We start from the raw sequence: 22,538 nt of genomic DNA on the forward strand, positions 1-22,538 counted from the left end.
ACATCTATACAAAAATTCGTCTCTTCATGCAATGTCTGTGCCAGGTCCAAAATTGACACTACGAGACCATCCGGTCTACTATGCAGTCTACCAATACCCCAAACTCCATGGGAGGTTTTGTCATTGGACTTCATCGTAGAATTGCCTCCTTCCAAAGGATTTAATACCATTTTGGTGTCAGTGGACCATCTGACAAAGATGGCACATTTCATTGCTATTCGCAGACTACCTTCGTCCAAACAAACGGCAGAACTCCTGATGAAACATGTCTTCAGATTACATGGTATCCCAAAAACTCTTCTGTCTGACCGTGGATCCCAATTTATTTCTAAATTCTGGCAAGAACTATGTCACATACTACGGATTGAGCGGAAGCTCACTTCTCCTTACCATCCGCAGACCAACGGACAGACTGAAAGAGTCAACCAATGCATCGAGCAGTATTTACGTTGTTACACTTCTTACCAACAGGATGATTGGTTGGATCTTCTCCCCCTGGCAGAATTTGCCTACAACAACGCAACTCACAGTACAACCAAGCAGAGTCCGTTCTACTTGAACTATGGGTTCCATCCCTCTATTCTCCCTCCACGCATCCTTCCTTCAAATAACCCAGTAGCCTCAGACTATCTTACCCAAATAAAGGATTCTCTGGGTTTACTAAATACTACCATTGCACACGCTCACAGTCAACAAAAGAAGTACTATGATCTTCGTAGAAGACCTTCTCCACAGTATACTATCGGGGACCTCGTTTGGCTCTCAACAAAAAACTTGAGACTGAAGATCCCTAGCAAAAAGCTTGGACCTCTGTTCTTGGGACCTTTCCCAATCAAGAAACTTATTGGAAAAGCTGCAGTGCAGCTTACATTGCCAATGGACCTAAAAATCCATCCCATTTTCCATGTGTCGCTACTAAAACCCCATGTTCCGGACCAAGGAATAAGGCCTAATATTCCACCTCCCCCTCCTGTACAAGTTGAAGGTGGAGAAGAATACGAGATAAAAGAGATTCTGGATTCTCGTATCTACAGAAGAAGACTTCAGTATTTGGTTAGATGGAAGAACTATGGGCCCCAAGACGACACCTGGCTAAACACCTCTGACATACATGCCCCTAGATTAATCCGCAATTTTCATGCGAGATACCCAGACAAACCAGCTCCAGAGGCCTTCAGGAGCAGACCTTAAGGGGGGGGTATTGTAATGTTCCGGTACCTTTGGTACCCTAAATTACACTTTCCACAAGTGTATGCGCCCCACCATTTACTTTTGGAAAGGTGCGCATACACCTTTAAGACTGGAGCTGTCATCACCCAGCGCCGGACTAGATGGCTATTTAAAGCGCCGGTTCTCACTCACATGTGTTCGTTCAAACACCTTTACCTGGATGCTAACCTTGCTTGAAGCTTCCATGCTTGCAAGCTTACCTCGCTGACGGAACCTCGCCGCGCTGATCCCTGTATCCCGCTACTGGATCATCCGCCACTCCTGAACCACCCTTCGGCTGTATCGCTAATAGTGCTAAGTACCCCGCAGGGGAATTCTCTATAAACTTATACTAAGCTTACACTATCTAGCTCTGCATAGTAAAGACTGTTTATCACATCTGCATAACTAGATTGCTAGCTCTTGAGACTACTGCTACTTTTCTGCACTGGGTTGATCTCTTTTGTATGTCCACCTGCTATTCTGTCATCTGCTACCATACAACATTGCTAAACCTTCCTGCATCCATCTGCTACTGTCTCACCTTCAAGTGTCTATCACCTACCACCTCCACTCAACCTATCCCTCAACCTTCATCATTGTGTTACCACATACATAAAGTCATTCTAGGAACCAGCTTGCTAATTGTGTGTATTTACTGGCTGAAATAAGACCTTCCACACATGATGAGTCATTGAGGTTGGGAATGGTATCTCAGCATATCTCTTACATGACTACTGACGTGGAACTATTTCTGCAGCTGAAAATCCACACCATATAAGAAACGCAGAAGCGTTACAGCTGGCAGCACTCATACATCTATTTCCCAAAGACAACCTCTGGATATGATGCTGACCACATGCACTCAACTTCTTTGGTCGACCATGACGAGGCCTGTCCTGTTAAACCGCTGTATGGTCTTGGTCACCATGCTGCAGCTCAGTTTCAGGGTCTTGGGAATCTTCTTATAGCCATCTTAATGTAGAGCAACAATTCTTTTTTTCAGATCCTCAGAGAGTTCTTTGCCATGAGGTGCCATGCTGAACTTACAGTGACAAGTATGAGAGTGAGAGCAATAACACCAAATTTAACGCACCTGCTCCCCATTCACTCCTGAGACCTTGTAACACTAACAATTCACATGACAGCGGGGAGGGAAACTGGCTAATTGGGCCCAATTTGGACATTTTCACTTAGGGGTGTACTCACTTTTGTTGCCAGCGGTTTAGACATTAATGGCTGTGCGCTGAGTTATTTTGAGGGGACAGAAAATGTACACTGTTATACAAGCTGTACACTCACTACTTTACATTGTAGCAAAGTGTAATTTATTTAGTGTTGTCACATGAAAAGGTATAATAAAATATGTACAGATACTGTATATGCATTTTGTATATAAATGTCAACTGGCACAATGCACACTCGCAGGTGTGCAACACTTCATATGTTTCTTAAGCCCTGTACACGTGGGCCGAATATCAGCCGGTTTAACAGAGACCAGCCGACATTCGGCCCGTGTGTACACCAATCTGTCCAATATATGCCCGCCGAACGGCCGTTGTTTGTTGAACAGGTATGCTGGGAAAGCAGCATCTAATCTGCACCCACCTACCGCTGGCAGCCTATGCCTGCAAGCGTTGACCAGTATATTCTTGCAAGAGAGCAGTCCCCCTATCAGAGCATAATAGCTCAACTTGAAGATCGCTATACTGTACTAACATCAGTTAGTTAGTACAGCGAGCTTCTCTCAATCTCCTCCGTTTTTTTTTGTTTAATGAACAAAAAAAACTGATAATGTGTACCAGGCATTATGCTACATTAGCATGGGCGACTAGCCCCAGGGTGAATGATAGTGGCAGAAATCAGTTTATTTTCTGCAGCTGTTTTTGCCACCTGTGAGCAGCTAGCTGCGGCCCCTGAGCCCTGTACACTTCAAAGACAGTTTGTCAGAATCTGCAGCTATCTGTGGCTATCTGTGCAGCCAGCAATTACCTGCAGTGATCACTGTTGGATGCACTATGCTGGCTGTAGGTAATCGCTAGCTGTGCAAACAGCCACATATAGCTGCAGACGCTGTCAATTTATCATTGCAGTGTGCAGGACTTGAGAGCCACAGCCAGCCACTGAAAAGTGTCAAAAACAGTTGCAAGAATCAGCAGATTTTTGTTGTTGTCATTCACACTGAGGCTAGTAACCTAGGCAAATGTGTAGACATACTGTTTAAAAAAAAAAAGTGTAGACTATAGACTGACGTCTCTTTTAATTTTATATCACTTTAAATTTTTTTAATTATTTATTTATTTAAAATGTATATATTTTTTTACAATGTCTCTCTAAATTATTTTATTCAACTTTATTTCTATCACAAGGGGATGAACAACATCTTTTGTGATAGCATGGACAGGGACAGGTACTTTTTACAGAGAGATCTGGGGTCTATCAGACCCCAGATCTCTCCTCGACCCTTAAAAGCATCTGATCAAACCGAGATCGGTTTAATCAGATGTTTTACAAGCTAGTAACGGCTTGAAAACAACATACCGAAACCAAAGTGACTAAATCCTCATTGCTTCCAGTTTCATACACCATAGAGATGACCGGGAACAGAAGTTCCTCCTTCATCTCTATGGTTTGTCGTGATTTGGTGGCTATGTAGCGTTCAGAGCACTTTTATAGAGCATCGCCAGCTCTAAAAATAGAGACACAGAGGTCATGGCTGCCCTGGTAGAACCATTTAAACCTGAAAGGAAGTGATTAAGGGTATGAACGCATTCTTTTTTAGGGCAGTTCCTGCATGGTTGCTGAGTGGGCCACATGGGATGTAATTCATTTGTGCACAAAAATGGCAAACAGAGGACAAAGAATTAGTCCTCAGTTTCCCCTGTGGCCTCCCTGCAGATGACCTTTACCCATTACTGACTTATCATGCCTTTTTCTGCACAGTGTCTGTGTGAAGGTGGCCATTTTGAGAGAGACAGGGTCTTACTTCTTGTCAGAGCTTGTTATCATGTCAGAGCTTCCAGCAAGGAGGACAGTGAGCAGCACAGTAGTGGCATAACCAAATCTTACTCCAGATCTCCTGAGCTATCAGCGGGGCTGGAGATGCACACAGCAGTAATACAACTGTGAGGCCGAGGGAACAGGAGTGCCTAGGCAAACTAACATACCAGCAAGTGCACTGTAATTTTTCAGGAGGAATTCAAGACAAATAGAAACATTTTTCAGTGTGCTATTTAGGCACAATTAACATTTCCAGATTTTTCCACAACATAGCAAATGTTCACTTTTTGGGTTGAGGTTCGTTTTAAAGCCTAATCCCAGCCAAAACTACTTTGGTGTGGATAGAGCAGGTATGGGCTAGCACACATTTATGTTACTACTGTTGTCTGTTTTGCTTTTGCAGAGCAATTTGAGCCCTTTCTAATGGAAACAAAATTGAAAACAAGTGAGGAAGTATTCAATTTCTGACCTTCTGTTTTAATTTCTGTAGGTGCCTTTTGGCTCATCGTGACAACTGCGTCCTTCATTTTCTGTCCTGATGTCACAGGAACAGGACATGAGGGGAAATATTCCAAATTAGGTCACATACATATTTTAAGACCTGGCATGTTAATATTAAATATTTCTCACTTTAGTCCAAAAATGAGTTTGGCTTTAAAAAAAAGCTTAAAACTTCCCTTTGAAGCACACACTGGTTAATTTTTCATCCCTGCGTTTTGGTTTAGTAAATTACTAATGTTGAAACACAGAACTTACATTAATTCCTTATTCTATGTGTTTTACCTTTGCTATATGTATGGTAGGTCTTAAGCCTATCAGGTCAGAGAGGGTTGATAGGTGCAGTAAGTGTATTTGCAGAGCACTAGGTTCAACACACTGCAATGCAACAACTGGTGCATGAAGTCAAATTGTGCAGCAAGCACACAGAATAGCAATCTTTACATTCTCCTAATTTTGGTCATCTAATAAAATATTGAACAGTGTTCAGACAGTGCTCACATTACATTTATTTTTTTTGTGGATGCCAGGGCAGGGCTGAGGGGTAAGCAGGTGGCTTCCTTGGGTAATTTAGCAGGAGGAGGGCATGCAAAAATAGCAGGACCTGAAATGTTTTTTGCTGATGTAATTAGGAATGTTAGGAATGTATTTTTTAAAGGCAAGCAGAGTATAAATACCTGACTATAACATGGTATTGGCCTCTTGCAGTCCATTTAAAGCATGGCTGGAGCATAAGTGGAAGAAGCAGCACATAGAGCCAATCACTTCATGTGCTGACAGAGAGGATGTTGACAAGAAGAGAAAGCAGTATCAGAGAGAAGAACGTATCACTGAGTTGCTCCCCTTTCACTGACAAATCACATGCTGGAGGTAGATGCATGACAACCTAGGCTCAGAGGAAGTGGATTGAGGGATATTGGCCTTCAGACTGATGGTATATTGTGGCAGAAAATAAATACTGGGGTTGATTTACTAAAACTGGAGAGTTCATAATCTGGTGCAGCTGAACCTGATAGCCAATCCGCTTTAGCTTGTTCAGTTAAGCTTTGACAAAAAAAAGGAAGCTGATCGGTTTCTTTGCAGAGCTGCACCAAATTTTGCACTTTTTAAAATCTTTCAATGGGCTATCAATTTTACATTTTTGCATTTTTGGTTGGAGTTCTGCTGTTTTTATTGGCTGTTTTTCTGACATTGACATACATTATAGTGCCCTTTAGAAATATGGGAAGCTGGCAGATGACTCACCCAGACTTGACCAATAACTGAAATATGATTTTTGGGTGAACTGATCCTTTAAAATAAAAAAAAATAACATATGCTTTAATAGTACTAGTAAATATCTATATTTGCTTAGATATGGAGAACTGAACTGAAATATAATAGAGCCTATTTTATTAAGGTACATTTAAGTCTACCTTAACTATTTTTCTTTAAAACTGAATTTATTGCAAGCCATATTAGATATTAATAATTATGTATAAGATTAAAGTCATGCTCCTAGATAATAGAGACAGCAGATGAGGGAAAAAAAGGAGAAAAAAAAAACCCTGATAAATATGATCATGATCAAAACAGTTGAGAAATAACACATTTTAAATGAGCCCAGGGCATTGGGGCTTGAATAGGCTTCATCAGCAAATGTGAAAGGTCACTTGTGCAGATTTGTAATAGGCGCTGTCAAGTCACCCCGATGACACAAGACAAACAAGCTGCTTAATATAATGAGTTGCAATCAGCAATAATTCAGTTTATTATGAATTTATTTTTTTTAATAGGTTCTTATCTCTACTTGTTCCAGGAGGAGTCTGCGATCACTTTCCTATTATGTTTTTCTTTAAATATACAATTAAAGGCACAGCAACACAAAATTCATCACATAAAATAATTCTGCTAAACTATTTAAATAAGATGTAACGCTCAAAGCCTTAGACTGCGATGTTTAAATTTGGCATATTCACCACACATAGTATAGTATATGTATGTACATATATGTTAAGTCATATCTTATGCTGCGATGCCATAGGTCAACTCTCTGGACACCATGTCTGATACCTTTGACCTTTTTTTTCATAGAACTTTCTGGAAATTTTTTTTTATGAGATAGGTTTCCAATTCTTTCCCTAACCCTCCCCAATTGCTCAGGCTTGGGAATGGCATGCACAATGTTATAACACATGCATAGCAATTTGTGGACACTTACTAAGTCCAGTTTAGTCAGGAGGCAATAAACCTACCAGCATGTTTTTGGATTGTGGGATGAAACAGGGGTATCCAATGGGAATCTGTGCAAACACACAAACTCCATGCAGATAGTGTCCTTGCCAAGATTCAAACCAGGACCCAAGTGCTGCAAGGCATACAGTAAGGCCTATTTCACACAGGCTTCAGCTTGTATATACTGTAAGTAGTGCTGACAGGAAGCTTTGACAAAGCATTTGCAGAGCTTTAAGCAGGCTTTGTTGAAGCTTTTAGAGTACCATTCACCTCCAGTTTGTAAATTTTGAACAGAGAATTTATTGAAAGTGTTGATTGCCGCTTTAAGCAGCTTGCTAGCAGGCTTGCAACAAGCGCCTAGGCAGACTATGCAGATAAGGACCTCTGACTTTCCTCTAACAATCCTGACCTCCATGTTTGATTTTGGTCAGTGGTTTAGAATATATTAATGCTGGAAGGTCCACTCCACAAAACAGCCAATCAGCTAAGACTTTCAGAAAGTCAGCAATGGCATCTTCCATACTTCCACTATGAATGGTTTACGTTAAAAAGCATAGAATTTAGTAGTTTGTAAATCCATTTGTTAATTATACCTTAGTGGGACTGTTCTGTAGTCCTGTTCAGCAATGTGTACCTACAATCCCTGCCTGGTGTTTGTGTGCCCACCTTGTGTATATTTATTCTGTGTAGGAGAAATTCCGGATCTTTTTAGTGAAGAGGAGATGGACAGCATTGTGTCTTCAGTCAGAATGGAGCTGCGCGCTCTCGGCCTCCCCGACTCACGAGATAATTGTTGGCAGTTCTTTATTGACAGGATCCGTCGGCAGCTGAAGGTGGGTATAAAATAATGACAATGGGATTGAGAGTCCAGCCTTTCAGAGAAAAGGGAAACAATGATAAATGCCCTTGCCTCGATCTACAACGTATCTAGGTGATATATTGTCCCATTTTCATCGTCCTTTAAACATTATCACTCAGGTTAGGAGGAAATAAAAGATTTCTGTTATGTGTATGCTATTTTTGTTGTCTTAAAAAAAGACAAACCACAATTCTGAATTTATGAGTGTTGTTTCAGTTTGGCTTCTGCTGTTGAATGATAAGAAGATGCATATTGTTCTTTGTAAAGTTACAATGTTTCCTATGAATATATCCAGCCTCCCTCCTATCCCCATAGAAATAAGTACTTAAAAATGTGTGTGTAGCTTTGTTATAAGCCAGAAAACCAAGCTTGAACTGCCCTAGATTATTATATGTTTTATGACTGACAAGGCCCTGTATTATAAAAAGATGGTAGTTACTTGTGATATTTGCGCATCTGTTTATAAAATCTATATTTTCAGCAAAAAATAAACAAAAATTAATTTTAGTGCACACAAAAAGGACATAATCTCTGATTTTATTGTAAAAAAAAAAAAAAAAATAAAATGTTGTGTCCGGTAAATGGATACCAAATATGTCAGACCTTTATGTTTCATATTTCATAGTTGATGGACTGCTGTGAAAGGTAACAGTCACTGCAGTAGTCAGCGCTGCTACAGTGTTTGCCCCTATCTTCTAGGCCCTGTGTCAAGCGGCTGCCCTATTGCATACTGACCACAGACGCTTGCAGTCCCACTATAAGTCGCGGATTGCTGCCATTACTAGTGTAAATTAAGTTATGTAAATTAAAATTCCAGCATATATAAATATACCATAGTTTGTAGATGCTATAACTTGCACAAACCAATCAATATATGCTTATTGGAATTTTTTTTACCAAAAATATGTAGCAGAATACATATTGGCCTAAATTTAGGAAGAAATTCGATTTTTTTTTTTTTTAATTATCAGATATGTTTTATAGCAGAAAGTAAAACACATTGTTTTTTATTTTTTTAAATTGCCTTTTTTTTGCTTTCACCTCTACACCCCCAGTTTCCCCACCCTCCACAGCTCTCATTTTGTATACCTGCACTCCCCTCCCCTGCCCCCTCCACATCTCTCACTTTGCACAACCTGCCTTCTGCCCTTTGCAGCTCTTACCTCTGCACAAAGCTCCCCTCCTTCCTAGTTCTCTTCTCCCCACAAATCCCCCCTACTTTCCCAGCTCTCTTCTCTGCATAAATCCAGCCCACTTTCTCAGCTCTCCTCTTCGCACAAATCCCCCCCCCCCCCATTTTCCCAGCCCTCCTCTCCACACAAATCCCCTCCACTTTCCTGCCCTCCTCTCCACACAAATCCCCCCCCCACACTTTCCCAGCTCTCCTCTCCACAAAAATCCCCCCCATTTTCCCAGCCCTCCTCTCCACACAAAAATCCTCCCACTTTCCCAGCTCTCCTCTCTGCACAAATCCCCCCATGTTCACAGCTCTCCTCTCTGCACAAATCTCCCCCAACAATTTTCCAGCTCTCCTCCACTCCTCCCACTTTCCCAGCCCTCTTCTCTGCACAAATCTCCCCACATTACCAGCACTCCTCTCTGCACAAATCCCTCCCCCCCACTTCCCCAGCTCTCCTCTCTGCACCAATCCCCCCTCCCCCTTTCCCAGCCCTCCTCTCTGCGTAAATCCCCCCACTTTCCCAGCTCTCCTCCCTCCACAAATCCTCTCACTTTCCTAGCCCTCCTCTCCACCCAAATCCCCCACATTCCCAGCTCTCCTCTCTGCACAACCCCCCACATATCCAGCTCTTCGCTCTGCACAAACCTCCTCACTTTTCCAGCCCTCCTCTCGGCACAAATCCCCCCACGTTCCCAGCTCTCCTCTCTGCACAAATCTCCCCCACTTTCCCAGCCCTCCTCCCTGCTCAAATTCCCCCACTTTCCCAGCCCTCCTCTTTGCATAAACCCCCCCATGTTCCCAGCTCTCCTCTCTGTACAAATCTCCCCCACTTTCCCAGCCCTCCTCCCTGCACAAATCCCCCTTTGTTCCCAGCTCTCCTCTATGCACAAATCTCCCCCTTTCCCAGCTCTCCTGTTCAGATCCCCCCAATTTCCTAGCTCTCTGCACTGCGCAAATCCCACCCACTTTCCCAGTCCTCCTCTGCACAAATCCCTCCACCTTCCCCGCTCGCCTCTATGCATAACTCCCCCCCCCCCCCCCCGCACACACATACACTTTCCCAGTACTCCTCTCTACAAAAAACAAAAGAAAGGGGCCATAGGGGACCCCTTGGAACAGCTGCAAAAAGGGATGCTCAGACCAACTTCGTGAAATTAGAAAATACCTTTATTGAGGATCAAAAATGACACATGGTCTAAAAAAATACCCCATGGAGGGGAGAGACATTGCAAATATCATGAAGTATGAAGCAAACAGAACACATACAAGACATAAAAACCAACGACACACATTCACATGGCCAACCACACACACACTCCGGAAGATCAAGACAGCAGAGATCTGTGCAGTCCGCGTATATTCCGATACGGAATTTGTAAACGCAGTAAGCTCAAAGATCTACTGTCTGGCATGCCACAATATAAAGTAATACAATTATTGTGATGTACCAGAATAGTTGCACCAAATATCGAGGTATCATAACCATCATATTGTTATCATAGTAGCAACTTGATTCTACACAGCTGAAGCATTGATGTCAAAGAGTTCTAACATGGACAAGACAATTAATTATAGGATACCAATGTTGTGTATATTCAGTAGCAGGCTAAACCATGACACAATATTCATGAATTTCAATCAACTCAGAATTCCAGATAAATTTCACCATTGGGATGAGGGTGTCTGAAGGGGTGTCTGCATGCCGAATAGATAAATGAAAATTATGAAGGATCAGTCCCGGAATAATCAAGGGCAAATGTGCTATCCAGAGATGTGATGCAGTTCCTCTTATATATGGAGCAGCAGTGTCAGGCCGACAGACGTTCCTCTGGGGCAGAAAGTCATTGGCAGTAAATGGAAATTGACGGTGCGGGAGCAGGGGAGAGACGCAGTGCAATGTGTGTACTGCGCAGGCTCACACCATGATAAGGCTGGGTCTCATTGGGGTGAACTGTACCATGGGCCAAATTTTTCCCTTCCGCTGGTAAGCAATAATATGCTGTATGTCCACAGGCAGCCTGGTGGTCACAGCCTTTTCTCTATCCCCTAATGTAACATTATATGATGCTCACCACATACTTGGGATCTTTAATCCGTTGACTTCTGCTCAAATTCTTCAGAGAACGTTTAAGATGGAGGCCCGGCAAGGAGGTTCAGCTTCGGCAGACCACGAGGAAACAGCGTGTTCCAGTTTGAACCTGGATTTCCGCGCCATAGATGGGAGCCGAAGCTTATGTGTGGCTCTTCCGGGTTGTGCGGGGCCGGCGTGTGACGTCAACGCGTTTCGCGTGCGTGACGCACGCTTCGTCAGGACGTCATTGGTGGGTTAAGGAGGTGAATAAATAGGAAGATCGCGTGATTGGTTAGTACCAACAGGTGATCGCATTGCAGACACTCCTCCATCATCACCTCTTACCCCAGTTAAAAACCGGATGGAATGTCTCCATCTTGTGGTAAAAAATGGGTAGTGCTCTACAGTTTTCATCTATAGGCGATTACGGCGTGGCTCCAGGACTACTACCGGCATTCACCGGGACTTCAATATCCCTATTAAGTATATAGAGCCAGTTGCTGGTCAATCAACATAGAGCTCCTAGTCACTAGATTAATCATTGGAAATCATCGCCTTCATATTACAAAGGCTCCCTACACCCTGGACGCTGCCATTAGCGCATTATGACAGTGGCAGTGGGCAAGGAGTATATATATAGATATACCATCAAATTGTGACGGAGTAAGACAAATAGATAGGGCAATAATGGAGCATATAGATATACCATCAAATTGTCACGGAGTGAGACATATAGAGAAGGCAATAGTGGAGCATATTTAGACTCAGACTAGTCCCCACTATCCACCAGGAGTCCGCTGTGCATCCCTTGACATACATAATTTGAAGAATTTTTTATAATAATAAGGAATCTTGGGCCATGTTTCTGTACAATAACTTAGATCATACAGAAACACATGTTTAGGCGTTCAAAACTGCCCATAATTTAACAGTCACAAATACAGATACTCAGCAGGATCATCCTGGTGCAAAGGGGGGTGAAGACAGCCTGGGTCTGACAGTTGCTCATATAAGGGGATTGTCCCTGGATTGGTCCAGGGATATCGGTACAGTAGATTAATATAGATTAATCACATTGAGGGCAAAATTTGTTTGATCTCTGTCTATTATATTGTCAAATAGCCCAATATAGCTAGCAAAGTCTACCCTAGTCAGTACCTTAGAGTCCACCCATTGTCCTAGGGGTGGGATTGACTACATATGCCTAAGGCTCAAGGAATATACTGAGGCTCATGTCTGTATTCAGTCCCTGGGGGGTCAAAGTATTCAGGCGGAAAATCCAGGCTTTCTCTTCCTTTAAGAGGACTTTATCAAAGTCACCTCTTCTGGGTGATATTTTTAAGGCCCAGAAACCCATCACCTTAAGGCCCATCGGATCACTGTTGTGTTTTTCTTTAAAATGTAAACCGATGGGAGTCTCTTCCTTGAGACGTACGCTTTTAAGGTGCTCCCCGATTCTAATACGTAGTTGTCTTTTAGTCTTCCCTACATACATTTTGTTACAGGGACATTTTATTATGTACAGAACTCGGGAGGTAGTGCAATTTATGAAGTGGCTCCCTACTCCCATTTTGAGACCAATTGGACACCCAACTGGTCTCCTGACGGCTCTGTGTCCCGTCCATACAGGACACAGTGGTCTCATATTTTGGGTTCCCCTCCCCTTTTTTCTCTAACTCCTCTCTACAAAGCCCCCTCCCCCCCAGTTCTGCTCCGTGCTCAAATCCCCCCACACACTTTCACAGTTCTCTCTTCACAATCCCCCCCCTTCTTTCACAGTTCTCTTCTCTGGGTGCCCAACGCTAGTGTGTGTTACATGACACAGGTTGGATATAAGAGGGCTGCCAAAGGTGGCAGGACGACGTGCCAGCAGGTTCCGGCTGAAAAAATGCCCTAATTCCTACAGTTTCTGTGAGTTATGGTGATTGAGATCCCATATCTGTGCACAGGTTATTGAAAATTGAGAAACGTTTTGGTACCAGTACTGAGCTCATTACAAATGGAAACTAAATAAAAGCATGCGCGTTAATGTGATCACATTTCTTATTGATGGCCATCCAACAATGATGTGTTCACACCCCTGAAAAAAACCCCATTTGTTTACATATAGACAGTTCATACACATCTATTACATCACACAGACACACACATTAATTGAGATTGAATCCCATACATTCTGGATAGAGAAAGCTTATGTAATTCCAAATGGATACTACTAAATGTTTCTGCAAATGGGAGGAAAAAAACAACAAAGAACACAAAAAAAAAAATGAAGCCCAAAAAAACAAACAAAAAAACAATAAAGCAAGAGTAAGCTTCTGTCCTAAGCAATACCCCATATCTTTAAATATGTATGCCAGTCTTCTGATCCTTTGGGGAAGATAAAAGCCTGTAGTAATAATTACCATGTTTGCATACCTGGCCTAATATACATTACCTTTCTTAGGTGTGTGTATTTATGTATATCTACACCTATATAAATACACCTGCTTTATATGTAAATACTTTTTCATGAGCTCACTGAACCTGGTAAATATAACTTAAAGACAAAAGTTATACATGGTATAGTGTCATTGACATTCACACTTTGATCTGTTGAAAAAAAAAACTACTCAAAACATGGAAATCTGAATCACACATTAGATCTGGTATTTCATCCGCTGTTTCTACAGTGCTTAAATTCAAGGTTTGTTCCCAGTAAGGTGAAGTCCTAGCAGATAACATAGATATGTTGACCCCCCTTCCCGTATTTTCTGTTTGAATGGAACAGACAGTTTTCTGTGGGACCTTAACAATTTGATCAAAAGATGGTTTTATTGTTTACGAATATGAAACTTTAGTAGTTCAGTCTCATTTTTAAGAGAGTCAATTTAACTCAATCTCCTTCAGAACTCATCTCCAGTGCTGTGATCTGAGATCGCTTTCAATGGCATTTACATCCAAAGTCTATTGATCTTCTCTTTGGAGGCAGTGGTGGAGCTACCATGGTCGCAGCAGTCACACTGGGTCCTGGAGTTCTGCTCACTGTGAGGGGGCCCGTCTGGTTTGCCACTGTGGGATGGGGGAGGGGGGGGCGGCTGCCCGTCCGCTCTCTGCCTGCTTGCTGCCTATTCTACTTAGAGCTGGCAAGAGATGGAAGTACACTCACTGTGGCTGGGGGGAGGCTCCAGCTGTGCACTGTCACTGTGGACCGCCCCATCTATCTTCTCCTCTCCGCCTAAAGCTTTGGAGAGAGAAGCCATGTCAGGAGGCGGAAACGTAAAGGAGAAAGTCAACTGACCAGCTGACAGCCAATAGAGTGCAAGGGGGGGGGCTTTCTGCTCTTTGAGAAGACCCCATGTTAGCAGAGGCATCCCTGGAGCACGTGAAGGAAGGAATCAACTAACAGAGTAAGCAAACGAGCAAGTAATTACCAGTGCCACTGATCCCATCCTCCCCACCACCATCTGTTACTGATAGGGATGAGATCAGTGGTGATTGGGTGAGGGGAGGGTAGCTTTTGTTGTAAAGCCATTCTTTGTTTGAGAGCAGAATCTTTTTTTCCCTTTACATGTAAATATGTATGTGTTTATTTATGTATATTGATTTTATGCTTATTGATTGCAAGACTTTTAATAAACAAAAATTAGGAGGGACCACTACACATCTCATCACTATCCCCCCCCCCCCACCAACACTGCCAATGGTCTCATCTCTATCCCCACCACCACCACTAGTCTCATCCCTTCCCCCCACCACCACTGCCACTGATCTCATCGATATCCCCCCCACTACTGATATCATCCCTATCCCCCCCCACTGCCACTGGTCTCATCTCTGTCCCCCCCACCACCACCACTGGTCTCATCCCTATACCCCCCACCACCCCCACTGCCGCTGGTATCATCTCTATTTCCCTTCACCACCACTGGTCTCATCCCTATACCCCCCACCACTGCCACTGGTCTCATCTCTATCCCCCCCACCACTGATCGCATCCACCATATTTACAGAGAATAGCGCACACATGCAAAAGAAATGACTATCAAATATAAAGGCAATCAATAAATAAAAATGGGGACTGATCGCATCCATATTCCCCCACACCACCACCACTGCCACTGGTCTCATCTCTGTTCACCTCCACCACCACTGGTCTCATCCCTATACCCCCCACCATCACCACTGGTCTCATCTCTATCCACCCCACCACCACCACTGGTCTCATCCCTATCCTCCCACCACTACTGCCACTGGTCTTATCCCTATCCCCCCACCACCACCACTGATCTCATCCCTATCCCCCCCCCCCCACCAACACTGCCACTGATCTCATCCCTATCCCCCCCCCACTACTGCCACTAATCTCATTTCAATACCACCACCGCCAATTATGTCATCCCTATCCCACCACCTCCACTGATGTCATCCCTATCCCACCACCACTGATGTCATCCCTATTCCACCACCGCCACTGATGTCACCCTATACCAGCACTGCCACTGATGGTATTCCTATCCCATCACCAACACTGTCATCCCTATTCCACCACTGCCACTGATGTCATCCCTATACCACCACCGCCACTGATGTCATCCCTATCCTACCACCGCCACTATTGTCATCCTTATCCCACCACCACTGATGTCATCCCTACTCCACCACTGCCACTGATGTCACCCTATCCCACCACTGCCACTGATGTCATCCCTATCCTGCAACCACCACTGTCATCCCTATTCCACCACTGCCACTGATGTCATCCTTATCCCCCCACTGCCACTGATGTCATCCCTATCCCACCACCACCACTCTCATCCCTATTCCACCACCACCACTGATGTCATCCCTATCCCACCACCGATGTCATCCCTATCCCACCACCAATGATGTCATCTCTATCCCACCACCACCACTGATGGCATCCCCATCACCACCACTGATGTCATCCCTATCCCACCGCCACTGATGTCATCCCTATCCCACCACCACTGTATTCCCTATTTCACCACTGCCACTGATGTAATCCATATCCCACCTCTGCCACTGATGTCATCCCTATCCCACCACTGCCACTGATATCATCCCTATCCCACCAACACCACTGTCATTCCTATTCCACCACTGCCACTGATGTAAAAAATTTATCAAAATAATGCTTTTAATGGGGCTTTAATGGTTTCCTGTACCTGGGCCCTGAAGGTTCCAGATACGCCTCTGGAGGCATTTTTAATTGTAATTGTGCCTCTTTCTGTTTGAAAAGTTGGCCACTTCTCCTGTAGTGTGACTTGTTAAACTGGCATTGTTGTTTGTACACTGGTGATATATCTTTGATTTTGAGGACTTGGATCTTCTGAATACATGGAAATACTTGTGCATCGTCCATGATGTATTGATATGAATCTTTAGGAGGATTCATAAAAAATCCACATTTAATTTTAAATTTTGGGTGGGCATTATGTAGCGCTGATATCCTCCTATATTGATGTGTTTCTGTATACTTTAATGAAACGTCCATGGACATTGCTATGTTTGAGTAGTTGGAGTCACCTAGTGACCAAATACTGGTAATGCAGCTATGTTTTTTTTTTTCTGAAAGAGACAGGAAGTGATTGTTGGTTTTGTGACCTACTCATGAACACCTTCTTGTGCAGGGCATGCTGGGTAGGGGATAAAAGGGGCCGGAGCAGCCATTTTAGGTCTCTTGGAATCGTGTGGCCTGCCTGAGAGGACCTGTGGGGAGATGGTGGCCAGATTGCAGAGACCCAGAGACACTCATCCGAGCATCGGAGAATGGGATCCACCCAGCGGGGCTGAACGGAGCGATTGGTCCAGCTGATGGAGAAGCAAGTTTCAGTCACCGGACAAAAGTCACCACACAGAGCCTCTATCCAGTGGGTGAGCGGGTCACGACCCACAGTTTGTTAAATCTCACATGCAGTTAGACTCATATACAGGCCTCACTGGAAATTATAGTTCCACGAAGGAGCAGAGCAACTGATACTGAGAAGGCTTGAGGCCTATCTACCAAGAAATGTTTAAATAGTTGTTACAGCTACACCAGAAGCATTTTCACTTCAATTTAATTTAATACTGTTTCTTTCTAATTGTTTATATTGAAATCCATTGTGCTGTTGTATTATCCTGGAGTGACAATACAGGTGTTTTGTACTATCTTACATTGTATTGTATTGCATTGCATCACAGCTATGCCAAGGGGATTGAGCCAAGTTAGTGGGGTTTATTGGTAGAGTGCAGGCCCAGATCAAACCAGCAGCCCTTTCGGGGGTCAGTGCTACACGTGGGGGCTTTTTACAGCAGTTAATACCTGTTGTCTTGGGATTTAGGGAAAGTAATTTAGTGATGGGAGGAGACTTTAACTTTGTCTCGGAACCTCTTATGGATACTAAAAGTCTTCATGTATCTCGAATGCTCGGTTACGGCGCCTACAGAGAGAACTCTCTATTTTAAACTTTGTCGACTCTTGGCGGTTAATGCACCCGAACGTACGAGATTTTACTTACTATTCTCCGATCCACAATGCCTATACCCGAACTGACCGCATTTTGATTCCTCAGTCGGACTTACCGTTAGTTCTCTCATCTTGTATCGATAACTTCTCCATGTCAGACCATGCTCCGGCACATGTATGCATGGATTGGGACTCTAGGGCACCTAGACCCGCTTCGTGGCGTCTGAATGAGTCATTGCTGCAATTCCCAGAGACTAGGGCAACTAGGGCGACGAGGTGTTGGGCAACAATTTCTTGGAAAATAAGGATGACTCCTTGTCCCCCTCAACAATTTGGGAGGCTCACAAATGTGTGGTTCGGGGGGTCATAATGCAGTTGGCATCTCAACGTAAAAAAAATTCAGGAGAAAAAAGTAAATGAGCTGCTCTCTCAAATCGAAGATCTCAGTAGACAGCATAAAAGATCATTGGCTATTGAACATTTAGCCCCTCTCACTCGAGCGAGAGGGGAGCTAAATAGTCTCTTCTTCCAAAAGACAAATAGGAGATTGATATGGTCTAAAATACATTTTTTCGAATTTGCAAACAAACCAGGGGTGATGTTGGCCAGGGCACTCAGGGGCCCAAGGAAACAAACGTACATCTCCCGCATAAAGACGGCGGGTGGTGGGGAGGGGCATACCTCGTCTGCGATTGCAGGCGAGTTCTGCTCATTCTACCACTCCCTATATAATTTACAGACCCCAGGGGGAGGAAAATTGGACCATGCAAAAAAACTAGAGCAGATAGAATCTTATCTTCGAGATTCTGGAATGCCTGTACTATCGGTGGAACAAACTTTAGCTATGGAAGGAGAGATTACAGAGAATGAGTTTGTTGCTGCAATATCACAGGCCAAAACACATAAAGCCCCTGGTCCTGATTGGCTTACATTACCTTACTATCAATACTTCAAGACATATTTAATACAACCCCTTTTAAGGCATCTGAACTCAGTTCAGGATGGGATGGTGCTGCCCACAGACTCATTAAGGCCTTATATTACCCTTATACTCAAGAAGGGGAAAGACCCTCTATTATGTGGCAGCTACCGCCCCATCTCACTTCTAAATTGTGACACAAATCTTATGGCAAAAATACTCGCAAACCGCCTCTTGCTTTACATTCCCCACCTGATACATTTTGACCAGGTGGGTTTTGTGCCATCCCTTGAGGCAAGGGATAATACGACTCAGGTTATAGATATTATCCATGTGGCACATGAATCCCATAATAGAATGATGTTGCTTTCAACGGATGCAAAAAAAGCTTTTGACAGGGTGGCCTGGAATTTTATCGAGGCCACCCTGTCATATATTGGATTAGGCCCACAGATGTTGACATATATCTTATCACTCTATGCCAACCCTTTAGCAGCAGTACGCGCCAATGATTGGAGATCAGACTATTTCCTAATTTCGAATGGGACTAGGCAGGGATGCCCATTATCGCCTCTTATTTTTATTTTAACACTTGAGCCCCTGCTTTGTTCAATCCGTAGATAACCAGATATTGCAGGGATGTGGGTCGTGGCGAACAGTACAAGGTGGCCGCTTTCGCGGACGACCTTGTGTTCTTCGTCACTAATCCAACTGTGTCACTTCCAAATATTTTGGAGGCACTTACAGTATATGGAACATTAGCCAATTATAAGACCAATCTTACCAAGTCAGTTGCATTGAGCATCTCTATGCCATTACAGGAGGAACTCCAATTACGTGCATTCTTCCTGTTTTACTGGGTCAAGGGTTCATTAAAATACCTGGGGATCCAAATTACAGCGGATCCATTGGATATATATAGGAAAAATTTTCTTCCTTTATTAGGGAAGATTAAAGCCTACCTGAAGATATGGCAGCAACTAACTCTAACCTGGTTCGGCAGGTGTAATGCACTTAAAAATGAATATCTTACCCAGGATTCTGTATGTAATGCAGGCCCTTCCAATTGCAATCACACTTGTTTTTTTCCATCAGATCAGGGCGATGTTTCGCACCTTTATTTGGGCCCATAGGCCCCTGCGGATCCGGTTACAGACCCTATCTTTGACAAAATCACAGGGGGGGATAGGGCTACCGGATGTATTTTCGATACTATAGGGCTATTCACCTGACACGGGTAGTGGATTGGAACTGCAATATGGCTAATAAACGTTGGGTTGGACTGGAAGTCGGTGAGGTGAGCCAACTGACCCCCCCAGCACCGTGGTCGATTTACACTCCCACGGACAAGATTCTTTCACACCCCACTTTAGGGGCGACAATACGAGAAACCCAACATATTCAACAGCACCTTAAAATAGCTCCAGTTCCTTCCCCCTTGATGCCTATTTTGGGTAACTCGGAATTTCCTCCAGGATGCATGAATGCGAAAATACGACGCTTGGCACAGGTTGGCAAGACCCGTATATTCGGTGTGGCAGAGAGGCCATATACCTACCCAGGAGGAAATAACATCATGGCCAGATATTGATCTAGATTATTTCAGTATCTATCAACTGAGACATTTTCTTAAGACATATCAGCAAAAGGGGTACGTTCCACGTAACTTAACCTCTTTTGAAAAGGTATGTATTTCAGATGCCCCACCTAAACATTTGATATCTTTATTTTATACATGGCTGACAGAGGACCAAGAAGGTCAACAGTTGCCGTTTATATGTCAATGGGAACGTGAACTAGCAGTATCCCTGACTCCCAGGCAGGTGAATAAGATTTTGACTACAGTCCATAAGTCTTCTATGGACAGTAAATCCCAGGAAACGGGATACAAAATACTCACCAGGTGGTATAGAGTCCCTGAGGTGTTGCATAAAATGGATGAGAACTGTTCGGACAGATGTTGGCGTTGTGGATCGGAGGAAGGGACTATGCTACACATTTTCTGGTCATGTCCCTCCATAGAGGCGTTTTGGACAAAAATTGCTTTAGTTATTAAACAGCTAACTGCGGTAGAGGTTCAAGATGACCCTGCCTTATGTTTACTTCATCTTACGAAAAGCTCTTTAAAAACATATAGAAAATCATTGACACTTAGACTTTTGAATGCTGCAAAGGCGTGTATACCTGCTTTGTGGAGACAAACTCAGTCGCCTACCCTGGCGCTATGGTACTCTAAAGCAAAAGAGATCCATAAGATGGAGGAACTTACATTCTCTTTGAAAAACAGAGGAGGAGACCAGAGTCTGATGGTTTCCATGGGTGCACTTTATTGGCACGGAAACTTTCTCAAATACAACATGAAGAATTACCGCCTGGACCCCTCCCCTTTTTCCTTTCCTCGTTCCCTACCTCCCCCCCTTTTTTTTCTTTTTTCTTTGAGAATGGTGTGTTGGGGATGTATTTAATTCACAACTATATATATTTATATGTAATTTGCAATGATTCTATGAGTATAATAGGGGCATGCTCCCCTTCTTCCTCATGTTATTTTTTGTTTTGATTTGTGCACAATTCCTCACGATTTAAGTGATATAGAGGTTGTTTTGGTTCACTCATCATCACCCCCTTGTGGGGTTAGATGAGAATTGGGCGGGTGGCACGTATGCACATTAGTGATTTGACCATTTGGTATACACCAGATAAACATGGGTATTTATATTCTGCACCCCAACGTTTTTGGAGACTGGGCTAGGGGTATGCTCCCCCTTTTTTCTATAAGGGGGGCCCCTCTTTTTTTTTTTTTTTTCTCTCTCTCTCTTCCCCTTTCCCGTGTGGTGGGTTGGGAGCAGATACCATAATGAACTAATATGTGTTGGTATTTCTGTGTCCTATACATTTCTTTTTTTGTCTTAGTTGTTTTTTTTATATGTACATAAAAATTAATAAAAATTGTCAAATTAAAAAAAAATTCTGATTTAGAAGTTTTTTTGTGTACATATACATGTTTTATTTTCCTGCAGCCAAACCCAGTTTGTGTCACAGATGTTGGTTACATGGTGGGCACAGCACATTACATGGTGGACACACCACTCTGCATTACATGGTGGACACAGCACATTACACGGTGGGCACATCACTCCGCATTACATGGTGGGCACAGCACATTACATTGTGGGCACAGCACATGACACGGTGGTCATGACACACCACATGACATGGTGGGCATACCACTCCGCATTACATGGTGGGCACAGCACAATTCACGGGCACTATACGGCACAACACATGACATGGCGGGCACAGCACATGATATGGTGAGCATGGCAAGGCGCATGACATGGTGGGCACAGCACATTACATGGTGGGCACTGTACATTACAGCACATTACACAGTGGGCATTGTACATTACAGCACATTACACAGTGGGCACATCACACCACATGACATGGTGGGAACAGCACATTACACAGAGGGCACACCACACCACATTACATGGTGAGCATAGCACATTACACAGAGGGTACACCACTCCGCTGCCTGGACACACGGGACGCCCTGGACACACAGGACTCAAATGGGGGATTCTCCTCTCTCCACACTGTCTGTTTTTTAGAGTGGATTTCCGCTCATTCGCTTGCTCTGGTTGTCTCGGTGGACCTCCGAAGGACACAGGCTCCGTGCAGTGCCTGTCAATCAGACCCTCCTCCCTGGATTTGGCCCCTTCGGGTGTCCATTACCCTTGTGGGGGAACATACCCCTGAGCCTCTTCACTCATCCTTTTGCCATGGACTAGTGGCCTTTTTTAAGCCTAGCATGCTCGACAATGTATTGTCTAATGGTCTGTAGAAACCGTTTCTGAATATTAAATATGGTCCCTGAAGAAGCTACCATATGAGCCTAATCGCTCAGCGAAACGCGTAGGAACTTCCAGTACTGTATCTATACTTATGGACATGGCATTTCTGTTTGAACTATGGATGTAAAACCTTTTTTATCTATCCTGTTTTTATCTTCTAATTGATGAGTTTAATAAATATGTCTTTTTAACAAATATGGTGTATGATTATCAATGACAACTTTACAACCTTTATAATCCCACTTTCAAGAAGAGGTATGTGAGTTAACTCCCCTATACT

General features: G+C 43.5%; 1 protein-coding gene across 1 annotated transcript in view; it reads left to right on the forward strand.

Annotated features, from left to right (window-relative positions):
- LOC309558730 (dynein axonemal heavy chain 11-like) overlaps positions 1-22,538 on the forward strand; it is a gene marked incomplete at both ends in the record, with an annotated part of 1,130,439 nt that overhangs the window by 671,714 nt on the left and 436,187 nt on the right. Inside the window, one exon of the mRNA XM_082261779.1 lies at positions 7,612-7,754. Coding sequence (XP_082117905.1) covers positions 7,612-7,754 — 143 coding nt within the window. The remainder of the gene's footprint in view (positions 1-7,611; positions 7,755-22,538) is intronic.

The sequence above is a fragment of the Pelophylax lessonae genome (genome assembly GCF_965119305.1).
Source record: "Pelophylax lessonae genome assembly, chromosome: 6".
In the NCBI taxonomy this organism is placed as follows: domain Eukaryota; kingdom Metazoa; phylum Chordata; class Amphibia; order Anura; family Ranidae; genus Pelophylax; species Pelophylax lessonae.